At 43.8% G+C, this 17,662-nt stretch overlaps 1 protein-coding gene across 4 annotated transcripts; it reads right to left on the bottom strand.

The window, feature by feature from the left end:
- Positions 1 to 246: 246 nt before the first annotated feature.
- srrm1 (serine/arginine repetitive matrix 1) lies at positions 247 to 16,286 on the bottom strand. Of its 4 annotated transcripts, none has more exons than XM_080012560.1 (17): positions 16,204 to 16,286; positions 14,238 to 14,327; positions 13,954 to 14,076; positions 11,377 to 11,547; positions 11,124 to 11,209; positions 10,360 to 10,587; positions 10,087 to 10,272; positions 6,282 to 6,401; positions 5,986 to 6,194; positions 5,428 to 5,508; positions 4,741 to 4,827; positions 4,487 to 4,601; positions 4,291 to 4,380; positions 3,322 to 3,807; positions 2,658 to 2,838; positions 2,382 to 2,549; positions 247 to 1,254 (listed from the first exon to the last, which is right to left on the bottom strand). In XM_080012560.1, exons 1-17 carry the CDS (start codon positions 16,222 to 16,224, stop codon positions 1,144 to 1,146), a joined length of 2,553 nt encoding a protein of 850 aa, XP_079868686.1. In that variant the 5' UTR covers positions 16,225 to 16,286; the 3' UTR covers positions 247 to 1,143. The 4 variants fall into 4 exon arrangements, with proteins under 4 accessions (XP_079868686.1, XP_079868687.1, XP_079868685.1 ...); XM_080012561.1 differs by having other exon boundaries at positions 247 to 1,247; positions 4,487 to 4,625; XM_080012559.1 differs by having other exon boundaries at positions 4,487 to 4,625.
- Positions 16,287 to 17,662: the final 1,376 nt, after the last annotated feature.

Here is a 17,662-nt window from a genome sequence, read left to right on the forward strand (position 1 = left end):
CTGGGTGGCTTCCTGCTCCCCCACTGCAGCAGGAGTCACAGATGAGTCTTCACTGAGTAACCGGTGAAGAGGTCTCTACCAAAACAACTGGTGAAGTAGCCTTTCCTAATGTAAATTATATTAACTATACTATATATTTATTCAAAATGATATTCCTTATTCTACACATATCTCCATCTGTGGAACTTCCCGTCAAACGCAAAATGTGCGTTTTTATTTACATTTTAAGAAAACAATCACAATGGGATCTTATAAAAACCTTTAATTTCAAAGAATGTCAAGAGCAGGGTGTAGTAAATGCAAATCATACAGCACTCCCACAGAATGGATGGCCTAATATCAACATAGAACTTAAATCATTTTACTTGTAAATTAAAGTGAACTCTATGAATCAGGTTCAACCATTAGAGTCTTTAAAAGCAAGACTGCTTCTTTTTTTTATTTTTTTTTTTCTCTTTTTTTTTTCCCTCCCCCCCCCCCCCCTCCCCCCAGAGCAAGAAATAACAGCAAGGTTAAACAAAGCCAAACACCTCTATTAACATGATGATATGGGACGAGGCGTTCTGCCACAGCCGGGTTTTTAAAGTACACACAGAGTGGAACCAAACTGTGTCCCCCCTGACTGGAGGTCTGCAGCGGACCGCCGCTATACGCTTGCTCCCGTCTACACTCCATTAGGTCTGTGGGTCATGCACAACGGAGACAAACTGTACATGCAACCGAACCCCCCCTCCCACCCCCCCCATTTAATCTACTGTAAAATGTGTAGTAGGTTTTTGAAATGTCACCAAACGCAAACCCCCTGGTGTTCAAGTCATTTATCCTTCTCGGTAATTCAAAAGTAAGGACAACGCAAGCATCTTTAGATGGTACGCAATGGGGGGAAAAACAAAACAAAGTATGATCTCTGTTCAAACCCACCCACAAGGATGTACCAACCCCATACAAAGAAAGAAATAAAAACAAACAAAAAAAACAAAAAAAAACACAAGACTGAACAACAAACAATTTGTACATTCTAAAGCTGAACCCAGATAAGGACAAAATTCCAAAAAATAAGAATTAAAAAAAAAAAAAAAAAAAAAGGGACAACAGAAGATTTCGAGAGAGAGAGGAATTAAAGAGACGCTGCCCTCCGGGTGTTCAGGACATTTGCAAGGGGGGCATGTGTGCCTTCCTCATTGAGAGCAGCGCCTTCTCTCGCAGGTGCTTCTCTAGGTCCTCCTGGCTGTCCTCTACTTCGCTGTCTGATTCCTTAAAGAAAGGTAGCATTAATTATATCACATTCAAGCCAGCCAGCCGGATACGTGTTTATGCAGAATGTGAAACACAGGAAAACAAAGACACCCCAGACTCATTCAAACTAGGCTTGGGCAGATTGATTATAAAATTGTCGATCGCCGATTGGCATTAATGACAGACCATTATTGTTTTTTTTAATCCAGCAGGAAAAATCCGAGCACTGAAAAGGTGTCAGTGCAGTTTACCGTGTTCTGAAACAGATCCCCCGTTCTCAATCGATCAGTGGGGGAGTGGAGAGCTGTTTTGGATTTATTATTGATTATTTGTGATGTTCATTGTGTAACAATGTTATTGTATTGTGTGTAAAAAATGACTTGATGTTTTCCCTCTAGTCGTTGTGACTTTTTGTTTTAACCCTCATTGTGAAGTGTATTGTCTGAATCAACTACGACCACAGACATGGAATTTCTCTAATACGGAATTCCTTTTGTTTCCTTAGTTTCTTACTTGTACGGAAAATGAAAAAACATAAACCTAACCGGCGAGAGGCGGCAATGCCGGTCCTTCGGCAGCAGGGAGCGGAGATGCTCCTCTGGTTCGGGGGCCGGCTTGGGGCGGTGCTGAAGCGGCTCAGAGTGGAGCGTGGGGGTTCTTCCCCACACTCAAAACATGTCATGATCCCGCAAAAAGCCAATTACTTCTGTTTTTGGATTCTAAATGGTTTATGAAATGATCGAATGATACACCGATATTCCTGTCTGTTTACGCACCAACGCCCACCATGGAAAAGAGGAAACGTCATTTGAGTGGAGTTTTATTTTCCTCCTCCCGACAGCGGTGCGCTGGCGTGCCGGTTCTCGACTCCTGTGCCGGTTCTCGACTCCTGTGCTTTTAATTTAGATCTATTAATTTTCGACTGTCTTATTCTGTCTCCCCGTTGCTATGGGACTTAGGTAAACACAAGATGTTTTTGTGTAAATACTTTACATGCAAATAATAAACCCTGCAATTCTGTAATGGGGAGACCGCGTTTGCCGCACACGCACTCCCCGAGTTCGAATCGGAAATCGCCAGCGGTCGCCGACTGGAATTTAGCACGATCGCCCAAGCCTAATTCAAACCAGAAAAGCAGACTTCACCTTTTTTGAGTCGGCATCCTCGTTCACCCCCTGGTTCTCCTGGCCGCCACCAGCGCCGCTGCTTCTCTCCTTCTTGTGCTTCTTGTGCTTCTTGTGTTTCTTCTCTTTCTTGTGTTTCTTTTCCTTCTTCTTCTTCTTCTTCTTCCCTCCCGCCTCGGTGTCAGAGTTCTGCAAGGACAGGATAATCTTAGTGGGGGGAGAGAGCCCAGACCCAGAGATATCAAACATGTTCAACGATAAGGAGGGAGGAGGAGGAGGAGGTCTGGAGAGTTTAACCTTGCTTGGAGATGGGCTGGCGGAGCCACTGCTGGCCTTTTTGGCCGGTGGTGGAGATCCACTGGCGGAGCGAGAAGGAGAGGGGGATCCGGAGGCTGGGCGTTTCTGAGCAACCTGCGGAGGGGAAACGGATCTGGACCTGGAAGAAGGAACCCTCAGAGGCTGGGGGCTCACGGAGGACCTGGGTGGGAAGAGGAAGAAGAGACATTCAACACACACTCGTTCACAGCCAAGGCATTTAAGCAGCGTGTGCACTTGTGCGGTGATTCTCAACCGTCTTCATGTCAATGACCCTCAATTTAATATGCATTCAACAGTGTTTATTAACTATTAACATAATTTTTAAAGTTTTGTCTCTTGGATCACAATCTTGTTATAGTTCGATATGATTTCACCAAAACCTGCACACCTGCCTATATCATATTTACAGAAATAACACAATTATTGTACATTCTCTAATGCCGCTAACGTCTTGTGAATTAAATAATGGTCAAGATTAAATATTGCTAACTTTTCTGAGGACCCCGTTGAACCTCTCAAAGGATTCCTGGGAGTCCCAGGGTCACACATTGAAAACCACTGCCGTAGGGAACGGCTATCAAATAGAATCAAATTCATCTTCGTTGAAACTTTGATCATATTTTGCGTCATGCGTTACACTTGCCTCTGGTTCTTGCGCGGCTCTGGTGTCCTGGACACCCGGCGAATGGGTCTGCTGCCGTGGGAGGGGGACTGCTGCCTCCGCTGGGCAGGCGGAGAGACACCGGGGCCGTCAAAACGCCTCAGGGGGCTGGCCGAGCCCCGTGCGGCGGCTCGGCCGCGGTTTGCGGGGGACGGGGAGAGGCGGTTGGGCGGCGCGACTGGGGAGCGGGCGCCCCGGCCAGGGCGGTTTGAAGGCAACATGGGGCTCCTCCTGTGTCTAGGGGGCGATGCAGAGGAGGGGGGCGTGCGTCTCTTCTGGGCAGGGGGGCTCCTGCGCTTGGGGGACCTGGAAGGGCGGCGCTTGGGCGGCGGGGAAGAGCGCTTTGCGGGCGAATTCGACATCCTTCTCTTCTGCAGCGGCAGCGGAGACGGGCTGTAGCGGCGCTGGATGGGGGGAGAGTACCGACGAGGGGAGGGAGATCTGCGACGAGGGGGAGGGGATGGAGACCTAGAGGGCAGAACAAAAGTTCTGGTATTAGATACAGGGTGTGTGCAGGTATCAATTAAATACTTAAAGGCAAATTTTCACAAAATGTAAACAGATGTTTGGAAAACCATCTCTTTCTTATTCATGAAAGTTGTGTGTGTAAGTAGTAATAATAATAATAGTAATGTTTGGTACTGGCATAGTGTTGGTGATAACTAGATGATTTTTTTTGGATTTCTCTATAACGTTAGTTGGGATCATCTAGTAAAGGCATTTTCCCAAAAGGACCGTGACACATTTTAATGAAAAGAAATAAATGATATGGATGAATACAATCGGACAAATATTCATGTTGAAATAAAGACAATGTGAAGTCTAAATTAAGATTATTCATTTTAAGGCCATTAGCTGTAAATCACATTTTAAGAGTTTAAGGATCTGCAAGACACCCTGCAAAATGATTGAAATATTGAATCCCATCTTGGATTCATCACAAGTCTGTACCTGCGTCTGGCAGGGGAGGGCGATCTGCGTCGGCGTTGAGGAGAGGGGGATCGACGGCCACGGCCTCTGGGAGAGGGAGAGCACCTCCTCCTGAGGAAGATAAAAACATAATTAGTCTCACACATACATATGGAGAAAAATGCTAAAAATCCTATAAAGCTCATGTTTTTGTTTTGCATGGGGTGACATATCTGACCTTGGAGAGGGGTCCCGGTGTCGTCTCCGTGGGGAGGCTGAATGGCTGCGCCTCCTGCGGACTTCGCCGTTCCGGGCCCCTGGACCTCCTGTGGGCCTCTTTGGTCCTTCATCCTCTGATGAAGAGGAAGATCCTGAATCTGAATCCCGGCACAAAAGTCATTTTTGGTGCATTCATAGAAGCACTGGGGTGGGGAAACTACTACAAGCACCCAATACAAGATTCAACCTGGGAGGAATATTTCAAATCCTAACCTGAAGATGATTCACGGTTCTGCCTGCGATACTGACGCCGCTGCTGCACAGAATCTGCTGTTGCCCCTTTGTCGTTTTTGTCTTCCTCTGAAAAAGCAGATTCAAATAGTGTTCAGGGAGATATGGATTCTGGCACTGAGAATGTGCACACAGATTTGTACGCCCCAATTTCTAAATCCAATAGAAAGGTTACATTATCATATATATAATTTCTGTTTGTTCATAAATTGTCAATAGAAACCAGGATTGTAATTAAAGATCTAAACAGGACCATCCGGGGAGTTGACAGGCATAATGGACTGGTTTGTCATTTTTCTCTGTGTTTGGTTTCTCAGCAATAGAGTTCAAATTCTGTGACTTGCGGCCAACAACGGCCACACCCCTTTTGGGTGTGCGATGACAAACAGCCCCATCTTAATTTATGAATTATATTAAGTGATAATTAAAGCAAATGCGCTAACATCAGAGTGCAAAGCAGGCACTCGCAGGTCAACAAGATAGATTAATGTCAACGTATACTGTAAATTTCTTCTTCTTGATCTGCTTTTAGAAAAAATAAAATAAAAATCCCCAAATATTTGACATTGCTTAAGATTTAAGTAGTGCGGCTCTGACCGACCATCCATCCAGAGCGGTGTTGCTTAAGAGACGGCATCTCAAGGTGCCGCTGCTCTAACAGATCCTCACCCGAGTCAGACTCTTCTGATGCTCTGGGCTTGGGATTGTCAGGCGGAGAATCATTCCTGCCTCCTGGTCTCCGCTTTAAAACTGAACCCAAAAAAACAACAGACGGACTTTGAACATAAAACAAAGCATATTTTAAGGTAACAAGAGTTTTAGAATACACCCTCCCTCCACCAGGGGGAGCAGGCGATATGATAAGAATTGAACATGAAACTGAGCATATTTTAAGGTAACAGTTTTGGAATATACCCTGCCTCCACCAGGGGCAGCCGGCAACATGATAAGAAACCCCAGTCTACTGAGTCAGTGTGATGGAGGTGGGGGCTGGGTGTGTCTGAGGGGGACATTGCAACATGGGATGTTGTTTAGCTACACAGTCCCTGAGAAACAAGGTTCAACAAAACCTTGAGAAAATTCAATTGAACCAACCCCACTTTTTAAACACCGCTCATTGCAATTCAGAAAACAAGTCACAAAATAATCCTACTACAATGGTTAATAATGTATGTATGTTGAATTAAAGGTAAAAGATAAATATATCTTTTCAAACGGTTGACGTACGAGCGGGTCTAGCTGGGGAAGGAGACCCCCGGCCCTTCCTGGCGCGTGGGGAGGGTGAGCGCCTGTCCTTCCCCGTCGGGCTGACAGAGGTGTCGGGGTGGCGCGCCGGTTTTCGGGGTGGTGAGGCAGATGCTCTCTTCACAGGCTTTTTAGGTGAACGGGAGGGTGAAGAGACGCTGCCAGAGGAAGAGCCTGAGCGAGAGCGCCTCCTGAAGGAAACAAATACCATTACATCAAACGGAGGCATTAAGAGTAGAGTGAGCGCTTCGGAGAGGTTAAGGTTACAGTTTGCTCACCTCCGGACGGGAGAGCGTCTGTGCCTGTGTCTAGAACCTTGGGGCCCACGTCTAGGGGGGCTCCTACGACGAGGAGACATTCTCCTTCTGGGGCTCGGCCTTCTCCGGGGGGAGTAAGATCTAGAAACAACAGACATAGTAAAAAATAAAAGGATCGGGGAAGAAACCAGTCATTTGTGTCCTATTAAGAAAAATAAAAATGCATAAATTAATAAATGGTTCCAAAAACACAAGCAATCATTATTGTAAAGAAATATTAATTGTTATTGGCTTGATCATCTTTTCGGAACCCGGAATGACCGTGCAAAGACAATGAGGTGAGGAAGAGAGAGGGGGTGGGGGGTCGGGGTGCGTGCGTGCGCCTGTGAGTAAAGACATCCTTTAATAAATCTGTTTAGAACAAGATCAAGACTATCAAAGTCTCAAGCTTCCGGTTATCCACAAATGTTTGTAGCTGGATGGTGTCATGGTCAGCATGTGGCAATCTAAGGCTGGGCGATATGGACCAAAAATCCTATGGCTGAATGGCAATACACAATATATATTGTGGTATTTTCTACAAAGTGGGCTAAATGTTCAGTTGTTAGTCAAAGCCACATGTGAGATGTCACAAGCGCTTTTATTAAAACGGACTGTGATCAAAATAAAAGGAAAACACAAGGTTTTCTTCCCTGTTTGTAAATAAACAGCTGAACAATATATCAACATGTAAATGAAAATTTATATTAAATAGCCTATATTAAATAAAATCTGAGAATCCTCCTTCAGTTGTTTTTAACAACAATAACTGACTAAAACACAAAACATTCATCAGCCACAACATTAAAACCATGAACAGGTAAAGTGAATAACACTGATCATCTTGTTCGAATGGCACCTGTCAAGGGGTGGGATATATTAGGCAGCAAGTGAACAGTCAGTTATGAAGATGAATTGTTGGAAGCAGGAAAAAGGGCAAGCGTAAGGATCTGAGCCACTTTGACAAGGGCCAAATTGTGATGGCCAGATGACTGGGTCAGAGCATCTCCAAAACAACAGGTCTTGTGGGCTGTTGGTATGCAGTGCTTAGTACCTAACTTAAGTGGTCCAAAAATACAACATTAGTTGTGCAGGATAATGCGCCCTGTCACACAGCAAAAATGTTCAGGAATTATTTGAGGAACATTCCCCAGATCTCAATCAGATCCAGCATCTGTGGGATGTGCTGGAATAAAAAGCCTGGGGGGGCTGCTGCTAATGTTTGGTACCAGATACCACAGGACACCTTCAGAGGTCTTATGGAGTCCATGCCACAACGGGTCAGAGGTGTTTTGGCGGCACAAGGGGGACCTATACAATATTAGGCAGGTGGTTTTAAGGTTGCGGCTGATCGGTTTAGAGTACAATTACAGGTTTTCCTCTCCTTCTTAACAAAATACACAGCTGTGCAAATTACAAAAATGTAAACCGAACAAAAACAACAACAGGCCTACTTGCTCTGACAAAGTAGTTAAGCTTTCTGAGGTAGACAGTTCTTTACATCCCTTACAGGTTTTGTGAAAGGAAAACTAGCCTAACAGCCTCAGGCTTAAGGATGCCCTGTGGCAGGTACAATGTTACCACTACAACTGAAAACCCTTTCGGAAGGGGAAGTGGTGGCTGGTACGCAGAGATACTTCCTTTGCCAGGTGGGTCAGTACTGGGAAGACAATTTCATGTTCCTTCCACCATTTGAGAGGATCTCCATCACTCTACACTGACTGACTGCAAGTAGCTTGAAAGTTCATATTTAATCGCCTGCCTCTGTGTCAGTGCGGTGCTGGTGGCTGTGCTCTGCTTGAAGAAGCTTGCCAGTGACAACTTCTTCTTAGCGGTCGGTGGCACTGCTGCTTCTTGGTCTGCAGGCTCGGACACAGTGGGCACAGCTGGGTCAGGCTGTTCTGATCAGCCAGCAGAGACGCCGCCTCCAAGACAGCTTTGTGTTTCAATGCATCAACGTTTTCACTTGGGATTGTATTTGGCCCAGAACGTGGATCCACAAGTGAGGCTATGTCCCACGAGTCACTTGTGGCTGGGTCGGCTTACTTGGCATTGAGGTAGTCCACAGTGCAGGTCTTGATCACACAGCTATCGTCACCTCATGTCCCAGGAGACTTGGGTTGAAAAGGTGTAGCACAGGTTTGACATATGAGAGGGTGACATACTCCTCACCTGACAGAGCATTGCTGAAGTCCTGAAAGGGTTTCAGAGCCTTCTTGACCGCCTCCAGGACCTCTATGTCCTGTCATGTAGGGGCAGGATGCCTGGACCTTGTCAGCAGATAGGACTTTTGTGAGTGCTCCCTCCTGCTCCAGGACCCCTCCTTGATCCCCAGTGTGTGGCTGACTCTGTGGTGAGCTGGCAGACCCAGCTGAATCTGGATGTCAGCCTGCTCTCTTATTTCCTAAAGGCCAGGTGAGGCCAGGTGATGTAGTGGGCGTCGATGCCATGTACTGTAATAAAACTATTTCCCAAGTATGAAGTAAAATATAAAGTCTACTCCTGGGAGTGATATTTGTTTTCTTGCTGGAATGATCTTTTCTCTACATAATTAAGGTTTAATTTGTTGTGCGGGAAAATGTATCCGTTTGTTAACTCAGTAATCTATGTTAGGACCGCACATCAACAATTTCAAATATTTAATTGAAAATTTTCACTAAATACATCTTTGAATTGAACTTTATGGGAATCTATGTTCAAGTTTACGCTTTGCGGGTAAATAAATAAAGCGGAGGCGTGGGGTACGAGGGGTTTAGGAGCCTCACGGCAAGCCGCCTTCGTGACGATGACGCTTGTGCTTGGTGTGACTTCTGTATTGATTAACATGGCAATGTATCTGAACCACTTACACGACGCTGACGTGTCGCTTCTGGGTTGGCCCAGGGTTAAGTGGTTCTTTCTGCAAACAATCGTTTTGCTGAGCATGAGAGGCCTGGCGTCTACACCCCCCACCCCCCCTCTTCAGCTGCACCACTTTGACAACGTTCCTGTCATTGTCGGTTGTTATAGCAACCATAGCAACCAGTCCCTTTTCGTCTAGCTTCCAGTTTGTAAGGGCATCCTGCAGGGCTTCAGCTATATGCTTTTCTGTGTGAACTTGGGGAAAATAGCTGGTTTGGAGACGTGCCGGATATCATCTCCAAATAATTGAACCATTGTTTTTCTTTTTACAAACCAGGTCTTCTTCAGCAGTGGTGGAGGACTTCAGGACTGGTGCAGTGTCTCCCTCCATGTTGCAGGAGAGCTTGTGAGCGAGTCAATCCGGATTTGCGTGCAGAGGGAGAGCGAGGTCGGAGGTTGTGCGGAGAGTGTGAGAGGAGAGATGCAAACACTGGTGTGGCTTTTAGAAGAAATGGGTTATGTATTTTAAACGCAACCTCAAACTATAGCTATATAAACTGTATTGTCTCATCCTATATCTTGTTTGAAAATATATCAATATATCGTAAAAAGTAATTATACCGCCCAGCCCTAGGGCTTTCTAAATTATATTTGGCATATACTTAAAATGCCTTACCAGATTCCACACTACACATTCCTAAGTTTCAACCACAACGTCCACAACACCCGCCTAGTGTGAACATTGAGGGGAGGAGAAAATAGAGTAGATCACCTCTTAGAAACGTGAATGAGTTCTTGAACTTGCCAATTAAAACAAAGACAGATAGGTACATAGATTTTACAATATTACAGAGGTAAAGACTTTTTTTTTTTTTTTTTTTTGAGACCATTATAGATTAAAACCTCAACCAACAGATGCAGATGACAAATCACGACAGAGTTTTACCTGGAACGAGAGCGGCGGCGGCGACCACGGGAGTGGGAGCGTGAGCGATGGCGGGGCCGGTCTCTCCTGCTGTCCTTCTCCCTCTCCCGGGACCTGGGCCGCTCTTCCTTTTTCAGAACCTTCTCCGGGGAGGGCTCTTTGACCTCAGCGACGGCCTCCGCCTTCACCACCTCCACGACCACCTCGCTGGAGGCCGAGGGAAACACAACAATGTCGTCCAAACTAAACCGAATCGGAAGTGGAAATTCCAGGTTCGATCTTCCGGTCGCTCACCTGACAGTAGAGGCCTCTTCGATGACCGGCTCTAGGACAACGTTTTCTGGCTTCGCAGGTTCTGGGTGGAGCTCCTCGGGCTTTGGGAGAAGCTGCATCAAAGAGGGCGGGGGTGAACCGCCCCCGGCGACAGGGCTCTGTTTGCGTCTCGGGGAGTGTGAAGGACTGTGCTTTCGTTCCCGCTTTGCCGGTGACCTCCGCCGCGGGGACGGTGACCTTGACTTCCGCCTGAGTGGAGAAACGGGGGGCACAGAGGAATTTTTTTTGTTTATGAAATTCCCTTTGTCAAATACACATTGAGAGGGACGTACAAGCACATACATTTTACATTAGCCATGACCAGTGTTGGGCTCCTGTCTGAATTTTTATTTATTACTCATTACTCTTTTCAAAAGTAATACTGTTACTTTATTTATTGCTCCCTGCCAAGAGTAATTTGTTACACTACTCGTTCATTACTTTTCCGTTACACGCCACAAAATTGGTAATTGTGCCCCTTCTCCTCAAAATTCAGACTTTGCGTGTTCACCTCTGTGTGACTGTCAGGGTAATCTCCGATCACGCAATAGGACACCTATTTTACGTTACAGTGTTTCACATTATCCGTTCGTGGGAGCAACTGTAAAACATTTCAAATTATCTAGTGAGAAACCCCACTTACAAATAATCTCCAGGTCAGGCGAAATATAAAAGTGTGTGTGGTGACTGGTAAACAGACTCAATTTGCCATGGGTGTGCTCCTTTAAGGACACTTTCCGTCTCACCTCCTTGGGCTCTTTGACTGAGCCCTATCTCTGTTTTCCTTTTCCTTCTTGTCCTCATCCATTTTCTTCAGAGAGGCGAGCTTCTCCTGCTCAATGCGACAGAGAAAGGATAATGAGGCAGCCATTGTGTAACTGTAATATAATCACTACAATGTATAATGCATGTCTACATTTGACAGAGAATTAACATGACATCAAGAAAAGGCTCAGAAAATCTATTTGTTCCCCTGAGACAACCAAAGCAGGACTGTACCTGTCGCTGTTTGATTTCCTCTTTCTTCTGCTCCAAGAAGACGGAGGGGATACCCGCAATGTTCTCCTGGGCACTGAGCAGCAGGGGCCACAGGTCCTTCATGAACTCCCGGGCGTTCTTTCCATTAAGGAAGCCAGTCAGGTTGATCTGCATCATCTTGCTATCTGGGTGCTGCAACACACACGAAGGGGGAGAGAGGAGAAAAAAAAAAAAAAAAAAAAAAAAGAAACATATCCATTGAAACACAGTAGAAAAGCATTGGTAGAGGAGGTACCCCGTAGCTTTCACTAAACTATGACTGTTTGCTGTGAGTTAACCATACGCTTAAACAAATAACAAATTTACTATAGATGTAACCCACCCTGTATCCAATAGCGGCCTGAATAACAGCCTATCAAATGAGGGTGTGACTTATTGAAATCATACTCATAAACTCCTGAAACTGAGAATGTGAGCTATGTGAGGGGAGACGTCTATACATACATAGCAAGCTATCCGTCAGCATGCAATACTGCTGATATATCCATGCCAGATTCAATTATGAATCCCCTCCATTCTCCTATAGTATGCATTTGGTTCATCAAACTTATTTTGACTGCATTTTACAGTTCCCTCCCCAAACTACATTACAGCCATGGGTCCGTGTCCCCATGCCCCCCCCACCCTCCCCCCAAGTCTAGTCTGCATGAGATAAACAGATAGCCACAATACAGAGTGCATTAAAACCCAACACTGCAAGAACAGTTCCGGTGTCTTCAGTGAGTCCCGTGGGATCAGTGGGCACGGAGCTCCCTTGGCTTGCTTCCGCCTCCCTACTGCTTGAGACTCAACCACCATGAGCTTAATGTTATATCATTTATCTAAATTGCAAGAGATGAACAAGCAATAATGAGTATACAGTTCATGAAGTGCTTTTTTTTTTTCAACAACTGATTCAAGAATGATTTTTTAGACTTTAGACTTGGCATTTACCCCCCTCCCAACATGATACAAACAAAATAAAAGATATTGTTTTGATTCAAATTTTAACTTTATATAAATTAACCTTTCTGGACCTTTCGACACATGCCAAGCAATAACAGCATGAATAATTATTTACTGTTACAGTTTCGAAGGTTATTCCTGTGTAATGTAAATCATCTCTTACTGTGATAGACCTAAAAGAAAAAAAGCTAAAACAAAAGGGAGAGGAAAACAAAACACAAAAAACCCTTGGACGAATAAATTATATAAAATTCCCACACCAGTGGTAATTAAAGGATAGGCTGCAACCCAGAACTAATTTATAAATGTTTAGCACAACTCGCTCAGCACTTTTACTATTGACAAACTTGCTGCTTTGCTTCTCACAGTATTTTTAATCATTATAATGACGCAGACCCTGAATTTTATCGTGTTTTTGTTCACTTTTGCACTTCCACAAATCAACTTTTAGCTATATCGCCGTAATGTAAGAAAATAGAAACAGGAAGACACGTCACTTTCTACTGGCAGCTTACTGTAGACAACTTACACTCTGGATGTACTGCCACAATTTGAAAAAGTAGTTTTAAATAAAATTGAAAATGGCTATTATTCAAATGATGTTGCATAAAAGAGACGTGATTTAGGAGTTCCTGGTCTTTGAAAAGGAAATTTAACATGTTCTGTAAAGGCTTAAATATTTGACCCATTGAACAGCATTCAAGCAGTAAAAAAACTGCAGCAGAGTAGTTGAGAAGTTTCTCAATTATATACTATTTAGCGAGGTTGTGCTATGAACAGTTATAAATTATGGGAACCGACATTTTTATAAAAACTGTCAACCTATCCTTTAAGTGAATGGGTAATACAATAGGAAGCATGCAGATGAAGAATATGATTAAAAAAAAGATTTGTGGGGCTTAGAATTAAATCTGACTAACTAGGAAGGATTTCTCAACAGTTGTAAATGTGATATCCTTTATGCAGTACCCCGGAATCTACCCACCCCAAGAATCCTAAAGCATAAAAGCCATAAAACTTTCCAATGGACTTTAAAACACTTAAAAAGCTCTGCTATTCAACCCCTCCTATTCAAGCTAGGGTTTATAGAATTTGAGTAGCCAAATGATGAATTACAAATATGGATATATGATAAGGCATAGTTCAGGTGTGTCTATCACTGACATAGGATGTCAATCCCTGCACATAACTCACCTCAAACCACACAGTGCACCATGAAGGGAGAGTTGGGCTCAGTGACTTTGGGCTCAGGAGAGAGCTAATTAGGTGTTGGTGCTATACTTCTGATGCAAGGTATAACATCCATATTGGTTCAGGCCTTTTAAATCATAAATCACATCATCATTAGAAGACGGCTAAACAAAGGCACTTCGTCACATCACAGCAACAACAAGGTTATGGCATGAAAATATTTCCTATGTATACACTGTATACCAATTGTCATTACCCTTTCTTCGTTGAAATTAAATTCAGATTTGACTTGGCGTTTTATTTTTATACAACCTTTCACTTCCTGTTTAGTAAACAATGTCCTGCATTCACAAAGACGTCGTTTTGTAAAGACAAGAAGGGATGCACGTCAAATGACATTACCTTTTCTTCCAGCTGGTTAAATATGAACTCTATGACAACATCGTCCTCGAAACCCAGAATCTCTGTCACTCGTTGAGTTATCCAAGGCTTGATGACCTCCAGATTCACTTTGGTCATGTCCACCTAGAGATCAAATCAGAAAGAAAGGCCACTTAAGTTCAAGGGAGTAGAAACAATTTTTACATTGACATAAGCAACTCTATTTTCACAAAATGTGTGTCCAGGCGGACATTATTATTATTAGTAGTTTCTGTTGGAAAACTTTAATGGTGGGAAAACTGTACCTTCTTGTCCAGGCATTCTGCAAATTTCAGCTGCTTGAGCAGTTTCTTCTGCTTGTTGCTGAAGCGATTGTCTTGTTCCGCGCTTGTACCCTGAAGGACAAAGGCACAACTCAGCTTGCTGTACTGTATCGACACCTTCACAAACATCACGGTACACATGGGGAAGAAGGATTTGTATTGCTACTTGACTCAGCTGCCCTGAAATTAGCTACACGAAATATATGGCATGTGGAAGACTTTAAATTATGAAATATATAATACTACATGGCACAAGAAGTACTCAGACCTTTTACTTTCAAGTACGAGTACATATACCCTAAGGCTGGCGATTATGGCGATAGAGAAATTACTATTTTATGGATTTTTTTTATACTGCTTCTATCACTATGCCGCAAATCAGCGGGAGAACTGCTTCACAGCAATATTTTATGTCAGTGCTTTACATTACCTGCACATGGGAGCGTGTGTAAACAAACATGGAGGAATGTGGCGCTTCGCCAAATTATAAATTGGATGGATTAAGCAGCCTTTCTTTTGCCAATCGCATTTCAGTTAAAGGTTTCAGTGAATTAAAGTTTACATCTTAAATTTTGCAAATATTTCGGATTTTGATATATATTTCACTCATTTAGCCTCCCCAGTAAATTTCATGCAACATGCTGTTAACACATGTATTAAAAGTGAAGCCCTTGTCATATCCAGTACCGTAATATAACACTCTATAATACTTCATAAAGTACCAGTACTTTTTTCTGCAGTTCTCATGCTGAATGTTCTTACGTACAGATACTTTAAAAAATATACGGTAGAAAAAGAACAAAAGCAGTTGTACGTCGTTACTTTCTACTACTGGTTAATAGATGTGTGGTTATTCCAACCACTTGGTAAACGGTTTTACATGTTACCGACATTGATAAGAGGACTGAGTTGGAACCATTGAACTATGAACCTGAGTTAAAGTAGCTCTAGGTTCTACCCGCCACCTGACAATAATAGGAACTGGTTTAGCTGTATTTAGCTAGCTGGCGATGCTGAAAAACTCGGGAACGATTCGGGGGTTGAGAGTCACTCCGACAAAATAGTGGGCGAGCTAATCTTCCACGGAAAAATGAAAATAATTTCCGAGGATTCATTTAAAACTTCACAGCATTTGACACAAGTCGTATTGAATGTGACTGATTTACACTCTACATTCCGCCAAAAACATTTATAACATAAATATTTTTGGTGAGTATATTTTAAGAGAACTGAAAAACATTTACATACTTAAACATTCAATGATGACGAATATGGTTTAAAAAAAAAATAGATTTGTGGGGTTTAGAATTAAAACTTACTAACTAGGAAGGACTAGGAAGGATTTCTCAACAGTTGTAAATGTGATATCCTTTACGCAGTACCCCAAGAATCCTAAAGCATAAAAGCCATAAAACTTTCCAATGGACTTTAAAGCACCTAAAATGCTCTGCTATTCATCCCCAACTGTTTACTTCTTAAGTACTTTATTAACTCGATTCATCGTTCACCACAAGCGCTCCCTCCCTCGAAGAGCCGAGAAACCAAACGACTCTATTAACTGGGTGACTCGTCAAGAACCAACTCTCAAAGGCGAATCAAACTTTCTGTGCTAATGGTCAGCATTCAAGAGCAAATCGTATCGGACAAAAAATTCGGGAATTTGACGCCCGTACATGTGTATCACACACATTTTATTTTGACCATCCGGTGGACGAAATGAAAGCCTTCATCTTAGCACGCAGCCCCGATGGGGAGCATTGCCTTGTGAGGCCGCCATCTTGGACTGTGGCTAACAGCTAGCTAGCTAGATTACCGCCGTCTTTCCGTGGCTTAATGGCGCACAAGCTAATGTCAAAAGCTCACGGTTGGAACACGCGTCAATCGCCTGGCGCTTTGGCCGCACGACGGGTCGTAAAAATGTGTTGGATATTAAATTCGAGCGTCTTACGCGGAAGAATCCCGCGTCCATGGCTGCAGAGAGATATTATCGGGCGCTTTGCAGGAAGACGTGCAGCTCCGAGTGAAAATCCAACCGTGGGTGCTGTGCAACGAGGCCTTGTGCGCTCCCACAGGCCGTTCACAGTACTGCACCACTTCGCTACGGAGTCCCAAAGAGGACACAACTCCGGAATAGCATTTCTATATCTATGTAATGGAATTGAAATCATAGGTTTATTAGTGATAGGGTTAATACGCTTTTGGGTGAGGTAAACGTTAGAACGGAACACAAACAATTTGGGTAAGCATATGCTGGCCCTGTGTGTCCATGCGTGTATGTGCGTGGGGTCCGCTAATGTTTACAGGTTTCCATGACGATCTTTGCCCTGTTCATTATTTTCCCTTTGGAAACCCCTTGCCACATAAAGTGAAAAATCCACGCAAGAGGGACAGGCAACATTCCTATTTGTGTTGATTGTAGCTCAGTACTTAGGAGCATCAAATCAGCTGGGTCTACTACTGTAGTGCTCAGACGTCTGGTACAACAACCTAACAAAGGATAGCAGGATGAAAAGGGAAGGAGATTCAAGATTCAAGAGGTTTATTTGTCAGTTGACAGTCTTTGAGTTCTGGGCCATGCAGGGGTGAGAGGGAACGACGAGGTGGACAGAATGGATAAAAAGTGAGATAGACTCAACGATAGTTTGAGATAAGGCCAAAGAAAAAGGAATACAGCGATACAGAAGTGGCAAGAGTAATGGAATGGAGCGAGAAAGGGAAGACCTCTGTCCAACATCAACGATGAGGTGGGAGTAACCCACAACATGGGGAGAAAGAGACGATTATAGAAGATGATATCAAGATAAAGAACTGGACATGGCGGGCTGAACAGAATACTTGTTTATTCAAGGAAAACGTCCAACAGGACAGTGTGAGTCCTGCCCGATTCTTGATGTTCAATCTGAGGTTGGCTGTGGAACACCTGATGACATTTTTGAAGAGGGCAGGATTGTACCATAGGGTGTGAGGGCAATTAGGGTGAGAGTTGTGACATCGCAAAGACATCACATGATGATGATGACGATGATGATGATGATGATATGTGTTTCCATGACAACTGGATTTCTCTGCTGCACTTTATTCCCCCATAGGAAACCTCTTTTGCAATGATTTGGCAAAAAAGCCAAATATTTTGTAAACCATCGGTCAAAACTTTCCACAAAGTGAGAGCATGCTATTCCCATGTAACATGGTAAATTAAGCCTATAATAATAACATGGATTATAAAACTAGGTGTGCAGCACTGCCACAACACTTCATAAACAGTGAGTTAAATAATATCAATCTTTCTTTTTCTTTCGGCTGCTCCCATTAGGGGTCGCCACAGCAGATCATCTGCCTCCAATACCTTCTGTTCTGCGCATCTTCCTCACTTACACCAACCGCCTGCATGTCCTCCCTCACCGCAT

The sequence above is a fragment of the Zeus faber genome, assembly GCF_960531495.2.
Source record: "Zeus faber genome assembly, chromosome: 13".
Taxonomy (NCBI): domain Eukaryota; kingdom Metazoa; phylum Chordata; class Actinopteri; order Zeiformes; family Zeidae; genus Zeus; species Zeus faber.

Coding starts and splice junctions, on each gene's coding strand:
- srrm1 (XM_080012559.1), bottom strand. CDS start 16,224: ATGGACGCGGGATTCTTCCGC. Junction 10,273..10,359: donor GAAGAGGCCTCTACTGTCAG/GTGAGCGACCGG, acceptor CTCGGCCTCCAG/CGAGGTGGTCGTGGAGGTGG. Junction 3,808..4,290: donor CCCTCCCCTGCCAGACGCAG/GTACAGACTTGT, acceptor TCTGCCCTCTAG/GTCTCCATCCCCTCCCCCTC.